This window comes from Miniopterus schreibersii, assembly GCF_964146895.1.
Source record: "Miniopterus schreibersii genome assembly, chromosome: 2".
Taxonomy (NCBI): Eukaryota; Metazoa; Chordata; class Mammalia; order Chiroptera; family Miniopteridae; genus Miniopterus; species Miniopterus schreibersii.
Genome location: NC_138102.1, coordinates 98,887,392 through 98,902,064, shown reverse-complemented (window position 1 = coordinate 98,902,064; position 14,673 = coordinate 98,887,392). Strand labels below are relative to the sequence as shown.

General features: G+C 40.0%; 1 protein-coding gene across 3 annotated transcripts in view; it reads right to left on the bottom strand.

Moving 5' to 3' along the window:
• Window positions 1–14,673, bottom strand: part of HSPH1 (heat shock protein family H (Hsp110) member 1) — a 56,171-nt gene that overhangs the window by 17,276 nt on the left and 24,222 nt on the right. For 2 of the 3 annotated variants that reach the window (XM_081129717.1, XM_081129718.1), the window contains exons 3-5: window positions 4,419–4,476; window positions 2,008–2,148; window positions 1,178–1,300 (exon numbers count right to left, since the gene is read on the bottom strand). In XM_081129717.1, coding sequence (XP_080985843.1) covers window positions 1,178–1,300; window positions 2,008–2,148; window positions 4,419–4,476 — 322 coding nt within the window. Of the gene's footprint in view, window positions 1–1,177; window positions 1,301–2,007; window positions 2,149–4,418; window positions 4,477–7,168; window positions 7,663–14,673 lie in introns of those variants that run through there. The other variant, XM_081129716.1, reaches the window with a different exon arrangement.

Sequence of the window (14,673 nt, the reverse complement as noted above, 5' to 3'; positions counted from 1 at the left end):
GTGGTGGATTTCACATTTTTCCCCTAAAGTATTCGTAGTTGCTTCAGAAAGAGACAAAGGCAAGAGCCAACGTGGGTCTCTGCTCACCTTTTAAATCAGAATACTGCTTTCATCAGTTTTTTTCCCCATCAAGTTAAAGAAAAATTAAAAAGGAAGGGAGGACCACCAATTTATAATTTAATTCTTTAATATGTAGTTTCTCCAAGCAACAGGCAGATATCCCTCTGGTAGATCCCATTCTGTCTTACAATGGCAAGAGGAGGAATTTTAGCCCTCTCTGTTCTTTCATATCCTATGACACACTGCCATAAAGGCTCTAACCAGTCTGGGCAGGCCACCCTACCCACGCTATAACACAAAGACCATGGTGTAGGTAAGTCCATTTATAGACAGTTCTGGGGCAGAGCAGAACAAGAAGTTACCCTAGACATTTGGGAGAACAGATTTAAAACTACCTTCTTGGTGTCCAAATAAAAGGTGGCTTTTGGCCCGGCTGGGTGTGGCTCAGCGGTTAAGCATCAACCTATGATCCAGGAGACCACAGTTCGATTCTCGGTCAGAGCACAGGCTTGAGGGCTTGATCCCCAGTGTGGGGTATGCAGGAGGCAACCAATCAATGACTCTCTCATCATTTGATGTTTCTCTCTCTCTCTCTCCCTTCCTCTCTCTGAAATAAAGATATATTTAAAAAAAAAAAAAAAAAAAAGGGGGGGCTTTTGTCCAGTTCAAATACTCCTTGATAATTTATCAACTGTCCATTGAAAGTAGTGGATTGACTAGTGCTGAAAATCTACATTTTGTGACTACCGGTAGGTTAAATTTAAAAAATTTTAATGCACTGGTTTTCAACTTGAGGGGTGGAATTCGGAAAAGCTCTCATGTATGTATACAACTTGTCTAACAGTGAAGTAACTATGAGAATATCCCCCATTCTACCAATCAGTCTGTATTTTCAAAAAGCCTCATAGGAGACTTTGATTTGCACTTCCAGTCGAAAGCCTTTACAACCTCTGGCTAAAAATACAACTCAAACCTCCTCTGAAATACTCCTATGTTAACAAAGTCCGTAGAATTTTGATGCCTAGTAACAGAACTGCTTTCACATACTGTATACCTGAGAGTAACATAAAGCACGTAAATTAAAATAAAACACACTGACTTGCTGAATTCTACTTACTGAAATAACACAGTCTGTTACTGGTTTCTTGAGGTTGTTTTCAGCAGTTTCTTTTAACTTAGTCAACAGCATGGCTGTTATCTGTTCCACACTAAACAGATGTTCTTCATCCATGTACATTACCTATGTTGAAGAAAGAAAATGTTTTAACCCGTGGTACTTAAAGCTAACTGCTAATAACAACTTCCAAATATTATTCCATATTCTCTTCCAGAAAATCTCTATTGTTATAGCTGTTTAGGGGAGAAGAAGAAAAGGAAAGGGGGATGCAAAGGGAAGCAAAGAAAAAAGGAAGAAAGAACTTTACACTCTAGAGATAAAAAAAAACCCTAAGGTGGATTTTCCCCACCCAAAGTACTAGTCAAAACATTATAGAAGGTAGTAAATTTCCACTCTAAAGAGCTGAATCACTGGGATAAATATTATTTTGTGTGGGTCATAGGAGAGGAATGCCTCTGCAAGTTTAAAAAAAGATTTCTGGTTATATTACAAGATGGCTCTTCAAACAACATAACTGGGCTGCACTGGACAGACTTTTGTTTGACATGACAACACAATTTAGGTTTTTAAACACCACTAAATTTCAATTGCCAGGAAGTTACAAGAAACACAAATTAAGTTATAGCAGTATATACTGTTTGAATAATTTTCAAAGACAATTTAAAGATATACCTACAGTTTAAAAGAAGCTTGGTGGGAAAAAAGGAATAAAAGACCATATTGTCCAATTAAGAAATAAGAGTTAAATTTTCATTAAGAATTAAGTACCTTTCTCTATAGATAAGTTAATTTCCTATTAAGACTCTAACTTAGTTACTCAATTATATTACCTTTATTCCAACTCCACCATTTTTCATCGGAACCAAATCATAACTTAAGTTTTCCTTCTCTTTTTGAATGAAGGGGTCGTTAAATGCTCGGCCGTGAAACCTCTTGAAGTTAGACACTGTATTGTTTGCATGAGTGATTTGCTGTACAAGAAATTAGAGATTTTAAGTTATTTTCTAATTTCAACACTTATTAGTACTTACAGCAATTTTACAAAAAAGTCCCTTGTAGAACTCAAATCATGGGGATATAAGTAACTTTCCCAGAGCCCTGGATTTCCCCATCAATGGATCAACTTTATTCTTTCTCTTTTTCCTATAGGTAAGCAGTGAGAAAGAAGAGGCAGTACCATCACCAGACACTAAAACAGATTTCAAAACCTGCAACATAAACTTGAAGATGGTGAAACTATCACTAAAGCTCTGATGCACCAAGAAGTGCATCACTTTATTTTATTCTTGTTCCCCATTAAACTTGTTTTCTATCCACTGAATGAATAAGGAGATCTAGATGCTCTACAGTCAAATTACATTTTTTAAGTAGACTTCATTGTTATAGTCTAATAAACTACTAAGTGGCCAGAATAAACATTTTGGCACAAAATACATACAATGTACTTACCAGTAGCATACAATGCTAATTATCTATACCAAAAAGCAGAAGAGGTAAGGAAAATTCAAAACTTTCTGAATGACCTAACACTTTCAATTGCATGCACGTATTTTTTATGATTAGACTCTGGATTAAAAAGTCCCACTTCACAGCATTATTTCACTCAAAGACATCAGCAGAGAGAACCTTATTTAAAATACACAAATAATTAAAATAAAAGATTAAAAACTAAGACTTCTAAAGTTACTAGCTCAAAATTACCAAAATAATTCACCAATTACTTTTTTCTCTGATTTCTTTTAAAGGGAAGAATATAGCTTGGCAGTATGTTTTCAAACAATATTTAAGTATATTTATGACCTAAAATTCCTTGTGATTCTATAACTGAGATAAAGAATGTCTAGCAATCTACAGGCCAGATCTGAGACTCCATTGATTCTCCTCACATAACCACAAAAATGCAACAGAAGCTGTTTCTCTCCTTTCGAGCGTGTCATTTTGAGTATACAGACCTAGTTCTCTTCTCTCCTTTGTTTTTAACCTCTTTTGTCTTGTGTCTCTTCCAACTAACCATAATATAGTATTCAGGGTTTAGAAGTGTTTCTTTGTTAGCAGTACTATTTTTTGTATTTAAAAGAATTTTTTCAGTATCTTTCTTAAAGCCACTCAAAAAGGAGTTAATATTTCATATTTTCCTTACTTTATTTTCTCCCTCAACTCCAAGAGTTATAAGGTGGGTCCAAAGTGGGAAGGACATATGTACATTTTCCAGTCCCATTAAGTGGTAACAGGTGAAATTAATTTCAATAGTTATTTAGCCTAATACACCTAAAATACTATCATCCCAACATATAATATAAATATTGGCGAGATACTTTACTTCAGTTTAAGTGTTCAAAATCTCATGTGTATTTTTACTTCACATTTCAATTCAGACTAGGCACATTTCAAATGCTCAGCAGCCATGTGTAGCTAATGGCTACCATATAAGACAGCAGAGGTCTAGACAAAAAGTTCTCCCAGTCCTACCTTAATTATTAAGTAACCTGAAAACACTTTAATATATGTGTGTGTGTGTGTGTGTGTGTGTGTGTGTGTGTGTGTGTTTTACTGATTTCAGAGAGAGGAAGGGAGAGGGAGAAATAGAAAAACATCAATGATGAGAGTCACTGATCGGTTGCCTCCTGCACACCCCCTACTGGGGACTGAGCCCTCAACCACTGAGCCACACTGGCTGGGCCTGAAAACATTTTTAAACACACAGGACTTCTAGAAGGAATCTTTAATTCTTAAATAAGTGTCACGAGAAGCTTCACAGAAATTATATAAATTAGAAAGCAGTGAAGTCACTAAAAATTAAGGCTGGCGAATTAGACAGTAAAAGTAGATGTTATCTGCCCAGCCCGCATGGCTCAGTGGTTGAACATCGACCTATGTATGATTCAGGAGATTTGATTCCCAGTCAGGGCACAAGCCCAGGTTGCAGGTTCAATCCCCAGAAGGGGGCATGCAGGAGGCAGCCGATCAATGACTCTCACCATTCATGTTTCTCTCTCTCCCCCTCTCCTTTCCTCTCTCTGAAATCAATAAAGACATTTTTTAAAAAGTAGATGTTATTCAATAAAAAAAAAGGGAACAGAAGAAAAAATAACCATCTAAGGGCTCATAAAGATAGTCACATTACATTTTTAAAACTCAACAACAGACAGGTTTAAGTATTTCATATTCCTGCATGCCCTTGAGATTTTACCTTAAAAACATCCCCCTTAAAAACTGACCAGAATTCTCTTAAAGAACATACCTGATTTTTGGCTGCAACTCCAATTGTTCTGTTTTTTGACCCAAATGATATGACTGATCTATAACAAATACAAAACATGTTTTAAAAAAGTTAAAAAAAGTAAATGTGGACATTTTTAACTGACAAGAGAGAAAATCTAATATGAAGTTCCTACCCATGGTTTGGGGCAGGGAGGGGCACAAATGCAGTACAACTTTGGAGTCTAAACTGGTCAAATAGAGAGGGGCGCAGCAGGTGTAGCTCAGCAGTTAAGCATGGATCTATGATCTCAGAGATGGCAGTTCAATTCCCAATTAGGACACAGGCCCGAGTTCCAGGCTCAATCCCCACTAGGGGGCGTGCAGGAGGCAGTCGATCAATGACTCTCATCATTGATGTTTCTATCTCTCTCTCTCTGAAATCAATAAAGATATATTTAAAAAAAATACTCAGAGGGAGTCTGTCCATTGAACTGCTACTGAGAATCCAATCTAGGTGGCAGTCCTACTCTCCTCCAAAAATAAAATTCTGCTCATGGCTCAGAGGACAGTTCCCATGTGTATTTTTACTCCACATTTCAATTCTCCAAGTCCCTAGTTATTAGGAGGTGGACATTAACTCTGAAAATGCTTTGAATAAAGGGTATTATTAACTTGGGCCTAGATAAATGATTAACAAAAAATATGGTGTAATTCTCCTTTTTAGTCACCAAATCTGGACAAATCTAAATATCATTTCTACTTCTATTGCTATTATAATACCATCTGCCTCTTTAGAATTAAGTTTTCCTATAAACCCACACATGTAGGCCTAAGTTATGCTTCTGGAGCTTAAAAGCCAAGTAAAAATGATTCAGAGAAGCACCACAGCAGAACTGAGTATAAACGCTGAAGGAAAGGCAGGAATAACCAGTCACATTAAGTCAGCTTTGAAGAGATGAAAAGTGACCTATAACTGTGAGACCGCCTTCCAGCAATGGAAATGGAGCATGGCAGAGAGCAGAGACAAACACAGGAAGAGTCAGGAGGCGGTAGGTGAATTAGATTTTAGATTCCAGGGCAGGTAGTTGTAATGGTAAATGAGATGAACAAAGTGGGAACATACTGAAGGCATTAAGTACTAGACTAAATCAAGTTTAAATTTGGTCTAACACAAGCATCCTGGACCTAGATTTTCTGAGCAGGTGGCCCAGTAGCATCCCAAAAGCCACAGAAGTGTTCAAGCAAAGACTAGACCTTTTAAGATAACTTCCAAAAACAGGGTATCATTCTGAGTTCAAAGTAACTATATACTTGCACAATGAATTTACTCATTTTCCAAGGAAAATAAAATTATATTAAATAGGAATTTATAAGTAGCCAATGCAATTGAGTCAAACATCTATTTTATCAAAAATATTAAAGGGAACTTCAATACTGCCCTCAGTTTACATTTTTGAGAGCCATACTTGTCTTTAGTTTTACAATGGTCACGAAAACCATATAATCAATTTTTTCCTACTCTCAGTTGAACAGCTTTTCTTTCTTTTATAGGGATCAAAGAGAACAAAGATGTAAACTGCACCTAAGCACGGAAGCCTAAAATGCTGTTTTCTTTCTTACTATACTCCAAGTACAGAACCCTTAGCATAGCAAAAATAGCGGGGGAAAAACAGGCTTTAGATTTGCAAATAGGTAGGTTCAAGGTATGCTAATGGAATAACAGTCTTCCCAATGCTGCTAGTATTGCCAAGTGTTTGCTTATTTTCTAATTTTCCATTCACTTTAATAAATATTCGTCTGCAGTCAGCCAGTCATTCTACCTTTCCGTTCAATGTTTCATTCTACGACATTTACCTTGGGTTTAAGGCATTTAAAAATAAACTAAGGCATTAAAAATAATAACCTACGTTAATTTCCCTGAGAAATAAGCATTTGTTTTCATCAACGCACATGCAAGGGTGTTTGCATTGTCTTTAGAAAATAAGCCCGGTGAAAAGGTTGCTATTTAAAATGTCACCCTTTGCCCACCCCATGCTGCAGTTGAATATTACATTTATCCAGTGACAACACCAATCCTATTAAGTGCTAGCACTCTAGCACAAAAGTAGGTAATTTTTACTTTCCTTCTTAAACTGAGCAAAATTAATAAAGAAATTAGAACAAGACTTAGGATTCCTCTTTCATAAAATGAGCAAAAACGACGTTTCCATCTTCCAGAATAATCCCAGGCACTGAGGAGAGTGACGTTAGTAACCAGGAGGGCGGGTAGGAAAAGGTAGATTCATCTACTGAAGGAGTGACTCTGCGGTTGCTAACAAGAGACCCCCGGCTCTCTGGACCAGCAGCGGCTGACAGGCTCTGGAAGGTTCCAGTTAATTTCGAGATTCACAATGCGGAAGAAAAAGCTCGGCAGCAGAGCTCTCGGAAGGAGGGGACCGACTGGGGGCGGCTCGGAGCAGCCGGCTGGTGGCCGGGGGCGGGCGCGGAAAGCGCTAGCTGCATGCAGCTCGCGGAAGAGGCAAGTCGCGGGCTCGGCCGCAGCCCGGCGCCCAGGGACGACCTAAGGCGACTCAACTCGCGTGGCCCCCGGAGTCACACTCTATCCAGCTGGTGGGCAGGCATCCAGCCGGTCGGGCCCCCGGACCCCCTTAGCAGCGGTTGTCCCCCACGCCGCCCTCCATCCTCCAGGCTCTGGCCAGCCCGCCAGCCAGGAGTCCCTCGCTCTGCAGCCAGCTCCGGGCTACTTCCTTTGCCCAGGCCCTCCCCCAGCACCACGCAGGCTCCACTTACGGGGTGCACCGGTCGCTGAATTCATTGGCGATGGTCTCAATGCCCCCGGCCCGGGCCACCGCGATGTAGCAGCTCTGGGAGCCCACGTCCAGCCCCACCACCGACATGACTGGCTCGCGGTGCGCCTCCGCCCCGGGTCTACGTCCGCGTCCTCCGGCCGCCAAGCGGGACTCCGCTGGGTCCGACCGCTCCTCTGTCAATCGGGCGCCCCGGCTTCCCGGGGACAGCGGCGTTCGCAGAGGGCTCACCCGGAGGCAGGCGGGGCCGAGTATCCGCGGGCTGCTCCGGTGAATGCCTGGATCCGCAACCGCTCGCTCCCCGCTGAGCGCCCAACTACCGACTCAGTAGGCGAGGTCTCAACTCCTCTGCCTTATGTATTGCACTGATCAGAACTTTCCAGAATCTGCGGCATTTACTCAGCGGCGCCTCCACCGGCCCCTCCACGTGCCACTTCCGCTTCCTCCTTCTCCAGCCTTCTCGAAAGATTCCACCCAATGGGGCCCTGGTCCCTGCGGGGATCACCGCCGTTGTCATGGCGCAGGTGAGCCGCTCCCGCGCTATTGGCTCAGCCAGCCAGGCCACCCGCCCGCGCCTCCCCCACCGTCCTTGCCCTAGGCTTTTTGCTCTTAATCCAAGGAGCGACGAAGAAGGGCTCGAAAAATCATCATCTTCGTAGTTTACTCGTGAGTAACGCTGCCCGACCCCTAGACCCTTAACGAGAGACTAAGAGGACCGAAAGCCATCCCTGAAGCTGAGGAGACGACCAGTTGTCAGGAGAGCATATCGGGAAATGCAGTCCGGCTGGGTGGCGGTGTGCGCCTTGCATGCTGGGACCTGTAGTCCGGGCCGCGGTGGGTGCTGGGACCTGGCTTTGTCTTGGGGAAGTCTCGCGAGAGCCAGAAGTTTCGCGCGCGTTCTGAAGCCCTCACTGTCTAGTGTTAAGTGCTAATTCTGTGCTCGTGTATGAAGTAGTCTCGGTTTCCCCAAACTGGTGGTTTATGGAGAAGGAATTTCCGTTTAAACCAGAGTGATAAGCACAGGGTTTCTGTTAAATGTTCTCGTATTCATCAGCAGGCAGGATATTCTTTTGTGGAATAAAATACGAGGGTTTTTTGTTGTTTTGTAAAAATCGCATTTTTGGATGTGGTGTGATTTGGAATTCTGAGGTAGCCCTTGCTAGTTATTTTTGCTACGTCTCACTTGCTCAGACCTTGTCCTGCCCTGCAGCTCCTAGCCATAGATTATTACATAACAGTTTACTTGTTTGATCTGAAACACCTTTTGTCTTCCCCTCTAAAGCGATGTTCCTGTTAACTTTTTGCTTTTTGGTAAAGACTCAAGCATGAAAAGAAAAAAAGTATTGAAGCTCTGCTGCCGTTACATGTGTTTTGTAGCCTTCTGTGTCTCAGTTTGCCTGGTATCATCTTGCTCTCCCTCAGGCTCACAGAGACAAAGCACAGTTCAAACACGTGTAACTAAGTAAGTTAGGAGTTGTTACCTAAAGTCATAAAAAGTTTTACTCCTGAGAGTATGGCAATCCTTAGGTTAAATCAGAAACAAGACAAGAAGCCTCCGTTTATGTTACATATAAATTGTGTGTGTGTGTGGGGGGGGTTGTTTTTTATGGATGGCTTGGCACTTAAGACAACCTGCTTAATCAAGTGCTGCACTTACCTCACCTTTAAAATGGGGACAGTAATGTTAGACAGAGCAAGGACTATGGGCCAGGTACCAAAACCCACCAGGGCAGAACGCCCAGGATGCCTAGCAAGGCACAAAACCGGGTAATCTATCTTCCCGTATCCTATCTCTGGTCAAGCAATTTAGACCCCTTGACCTATTCCTCCCTAAAAATAACATCTAGGCCTCAATTGTATTTCAGCTCTAGGCCCAGAGAAGCAGCTAAATTAAACAAGTGGCCCCTGGATGCCTCAGGACCAGCTACATTGACCCCCCTGCCCTGGCACCAACTAATCAATGGAGACCATGACCCTTCAGGAGCACACCTGGAAAGCTGATGAATAGTCTATTAAGACTCTCTCCTGAGACCTCCTCTAAGACTTCTACCTGCAAGAAAGAGAGAAAATACTCTCAGGACAAAGGACCCAGAGGGCATTCCGCACCCGGGAGCACACCCGTGCCATCTCCTTCCCAATTCTTCCCTCCTAGGGGACCCCACCCCCACTAGACTTGCAACCAGGGCAGCAGCAGCTCATCTTAGGCTTATCCCCTGAACCTGTCTCCAAGGCCCCCCTCTCTCTCTGACTTCTCTGTGAAACAAAGAAGTCAACCTATGCTCTCCTGTTACTTCTACTATGCACCTTCCTTGTTTCACCATCCTAAGTATACATCATGGACCTAATACCCTTTGCCTTAGTGCTGTGTAGCCCTTCCCTTTAGATATCCTCATTCCCCATCCCCTTTTCCTTAAATAAATTTAATTTTCCTTTATCCACAATCTGAGATGGCTATTTAGCCTGCCCACATACCACTGACCTTTACCTTTCAAATAACAGTTGCTATCTAAAGGTAATTGTATCCTTTTTTAAAAATTTATTTTTACTGACAGTATTACAGATGTCCGCAATTTTCCCCCTTTGCCCCCCTCCGTCTAGCCCCTGCCCCACCTCAGGCCTTCACCACCCTATTGTCTGTCTTCATGGGCTATGCATATATGCATATAAGTTCTTTGATTAATCTCTCCACACAACCCACCCCTTCCCTCTGAGATCTGTAAGTCAGTTCCATGCATCTATGTCTCTGGACCTATTGTGTTCAACAGTTTATTTTGATTATTAGATTCCACTTGTAAGTGAGATCATGTGATAGTTGTCTTTCCCTGACTGGCTTATTTCTCCTACCATAATAATCTCCAGGTCGATCCATGCTGTCACAAAGGGTAAGAGATCCTTCTCTTTCATTACAGCAGCATAGTATTCCATTGTGTAAATGTACCAAAGTTTTTTATCCACTCATCTACTGATGGGCACTTGACTGTTTCCAGATCTTAGCTATTATAAATAAAGCTACTGTGAACATAGGGGTGCATATATTCTTTCTGATTGGTGTTTCAAGATATTTAGGATATATTTCCAGAAGTGGGATTGCTGGGTAAAACAGCAGTTCCATTTTTAATTTTTTGAGGAAAATCCATACTGTTTTCCACAGTGGCTGCAGCAATCTTCATTACCACCAGCAGTGCACTAGGGTTCCCTTTTCTCCATATCCTTGCCAGCACTTGTTTGTTAATTTATTGATGGTAGCAATTCTGGCAGATGTGAGTTGATACCTCATTGTCATTTTAATTTGCATCTCTCTGATGATTAGTGACATTGAGCATTTTTTCGTATGTCTATTGGCCATTTGTATGTCCTCTCTGGAGAAGTATCTATTCAGGCCTTTGCCCATTTTTTAATTGGATTTTTTGTCTTCCTTTTGTTGAGTTGTATGAGTTGTTTATATATTTTGTAAATTAACCCCTAATCAGATGTATCACTGGCAGATATGTTCTATCATACAGTGGGTTCCCTTTTCATTTTTATGATGGTTTCTTTTGCTCTGCAGAAGCTTTTTAGTTTGATGTAGTCCAATTTATTTATTTTTTCCTTTGTTTCTCTTGCCCTAGGAGATGTAACAGCAAAAACTCAACTATGTGAGATGTCTGCGATTTTACTGCCTATGTTTTCTTCTAGGATTTTTATAGTTTCACATCTTACATTTAAGTCTTTTATCCATTTTGAGTTTATTCTTGTGTATGGTGTAAGTTGGTGGTTTAGTTTCATTTATTTGCATGTACCTGTTCAATTTTCCCAACACCATTTATTGAAGAGACTGTCTTTACTCCATTGTATGCTCTTGCCTCCTTTGTCAAATATTGATTGACCGTAATGACATGGGCTGATTTCTGGGGTGTTCTGTTCTGTTCCATTGATATATATGCTAGTTCTTGTGCCAGTACCAGGCTGTTTTGATTACGATGGCTTTGTAGCATAGTTTGATATCTGGTATTGTGATCCATCCAAACTTGTTCTTATATCTCAAGATTGCTCTGGCTACTTTGCCAAATTTATTTACTAAATCTGGTAGTTTTTTGGTGGAGTCTTTAGGGTTTTCTATGTACAATATCATGTAATCTGGGAATAAAGAGAGTTTTACTTCCTCATTTCCAATTTAGATGCCTTTATTTCTTCTTGTCTGATCACTGTGGCTGGGACTTCTCGTGCTATGTTGAATAAGAATGGTGAAAGCAGACAACCTTGTTTTGTTCCTAATATTAATGGAAATGCTTTTAGATTTTGCCCATTGAGTGTGATGTTGGCTGTAGGTTTGTCATATATGGCCTTTATTATTCTGAGATATGTTCCCTCTATTCACACTTTGCTGAGAGTTTTTATCAAAAATCAGTGCTGGATTTTGTCATATGATTTTTCTGTACTTATTGATATAATCATATGATTTTATCCTTTATTTTGTATGTGTGATGTGTCACATTTATTGCCTTGTAAATATTGTACTAGCCTTGCATCTCCACTTGGTCATGGTGTATGATCTTTTTAATGTATTGCTGAATCCGATTGGCTAATATTTTGTTGAGGATTTTAGCATCTGTGTTTATCACAGTATTGTCCTGTAATTTTCTTTCCTTGTAGTGTTTTTATCTGGTTTTGGAATTAAGATAATGCTGGCCTCATAAAAAAGCTTGGAAATATTTCTTCCTCTTGAATTTTTTGGAATAGTTTGAGGAGGATAGGTGTTAGTTCTTTGAATATTTGGTAGAACTTACCTGTTAATTCATCAGGTCCAGGACTTTTGTTTGTGGGGCTGGAGGGGATTTGATTACTGCTTCAATGTCATTAGTTTTTTACCAGCCTATTCAGGTTTTCTAATTCCTCCTGATTGAGTTTTGGAAGATTGTATGTTTCCAGGAATTTGTCCATTTCTCCCAGGTTGTCCTGTTTGTTGGCATTTAGATGTTCATAGTATTTTCATACAATCCTTTGTATTTCTGTGGTATCAGTAGTTACTTTGCTTCTTTCATATCTGATTTTATTTATTTGGGTCCTCTCTGTTTCTTGATGAGTCTGCCTAAATCCTGTTTTGTTTATCTTTTCAAGGAACCAGCTCTTGGTTTCATTGATCTTTTATATTGTTGTTTTGTTTTGTTTTTAGTTACTATGTCATTTATTTCCACTCTGATCTTTATTATTTCCTTCCTTCTATTTCCTCTGAGCTTGCCTGTTGTTCTCTTTCTGATCCTTCTAGTTGTAGGGTTAGATAATTTATTTGAGATTTTTCTTCTTTCTTGAGGTAGGCCTGTAATGCTATAAACTTCCCTCTTAGGACTGCTTTCATTGTCCCATAGATTTTGGGTTGTTGTGTGTTCGTTTTCATTTGTTTCCAGGAAGTTTTTGATTTCTTCCTTGATCTCATTGGTAACCCATTCATTGTTCAATAACATGGTATTTAGCCTCCATGTGGTTGAATGTTTTTGAGTTATTATAATTGATTTCTAGTTTCATGCCATTGCATTCCAGGAAGATGCTTGATATGATTTCAGTCTTCTTGAACTTTTAGAGACTTGTTTTGTGTCCTAACATGTGGTATATCTTTGAGAATGTCCCGTGTGCACTTGAAAGAATGTATATTCTGCAGCTTTGGGGTAGAATGTTCTGTAAATGTCAATTAAATCCATCACATCTAATATGTTGTTTAAGGTTGCTGTTTCCTTGTTGATTTTTCATCTGGAAGATCTACCCAGTGATGTCAGTGGGGTGTTAAAGTCCCCTACTATTACTGTATTGTTGTCATCTCTTCCTTAACACCCTCCAGGAGTTTTTTAATATATTTAGGTGCTCCTACATTGGGCGCATATATATTTACCAGTGTTATATCCTCTTGTTGGATCAATCCCTTTAGTATTATGTAGTGACATTCTTTGTCTCCTGTTATGGTTTTTGTTTTGAAATCTCTTTTGTCAGATATAAGTATTGCTACACCTGCTTTTTTTTCCCTTTTGCATGGAAAATTTTTTTCCCATCTCTTCACATTCATCCTGTATGAGTCTTTTGTTCTGAGGTGTGTCTCTTGTAGACAGCATATATATGGGTCATGTTTTTTTATCCACTCAGCTACCCTATGTCTTTTGATTGGAGCATTTAATCCATTTACATTTAAGGTTATTACTGATAGATATTTACTTATTGCCATTTTTATTCTTTTTGCCTATGTCTTTCTCTCTCTCGTTTCTTCTTCTTCTTACACCAGAACCTTTAGTATTTCTTGCAATGCTGGTTTAGTGGTAATAAACTCCTTTAGCCTTTTTTTTTTTTTTTTGGTCTGGAAACTCTTTATTTCACCTTTAATTTTGAACTATAGCCTTGCTGGATAAAGTAGTCTTTCTTTCAGATCCTTGCTTTTCATTAATTTGATTTCTCATGCCCTTCCCTTCCAGCCTGTAGTGTTTCTGTTGAGAAATCAGCTGACAGTCTTTCAGGAACTCCCTTGTAGGTAACTGTCTCTCTCTTGCTGCCCTTAAGATTCTGTCTTTAACTTTTGCTATTTTAATTATGATGTGTCTAGGTATGGGTCTCTTTGTGTTCCTCTTGATCAGGACTCTCTGTGCTTCCTGAAATAATGTGACTTTTTCTTCACTAGGTTAGGGATGTTTTCGGTTATTATTTCTTCATATAGGGTCTCTATCTCTTGTTCAATTTCTTCTCCCTCTGGTACCTCTATGATGCAGATTTGTTTTGTTTCATGTCCCAAAGTTACCTTAAACGTTCCTCATTCCTTATGAGGTTTTTTCCTCTCTTTGTTGCTCTAATTGAGTGTTTTTCTACCTTGTCTTCCAAATCACTGACTTGATCCTTTTCCTTATCAAGCCTGCTTTTAAGTCCTTCCAGTGTATCCTTTTTAAAAAAATTTATCTTTATTGTTGAAAGTATTACAGATGTCCCCTCTTTTTCTCCATTGACCCCCTCCTCCTCACTCCTGACCCCTCCCCAGGCCTTCAATTCGTTATTGTCTGTGTCCATGGGTTATGTATATATGCATATAAGTTCTTTGGTTAATCTCTTCCCGCCCCCATCCCTTTTCTCCTAGAATCGTCAGTCTGTTGCATGCTTCCATGTCTCTGGATCTGTTTTGTCTGTCAGTTTATTTTTTTCATTAGATTCCACATATAAGTGAGATCATGTGATATTTTCTTTCTTTTGACTGACTTATTTTGCTTAGCATAATACTCTCCAGGCTTCCAGTGTATTCTTGATGTCAGATATAGTATTCTTCATTTCTGACTGGTTCTTATTCGTGGTTTCTATGTTCTTTTTCATGCTGATGTAGTTCCGCTAAGTTTCTTATAGGTCTAAGTTTCTTGAGCATCCTTATAACCATTACTCTGAACTCTATGTATAATTAATTGCTTACCTCCATCTCATTTAGGTCTTTTTCTAGAGATTCCTCCTTTTCTTTCATTTGGGGCTTGTTTCTTTGTTGCCCCATTTTAG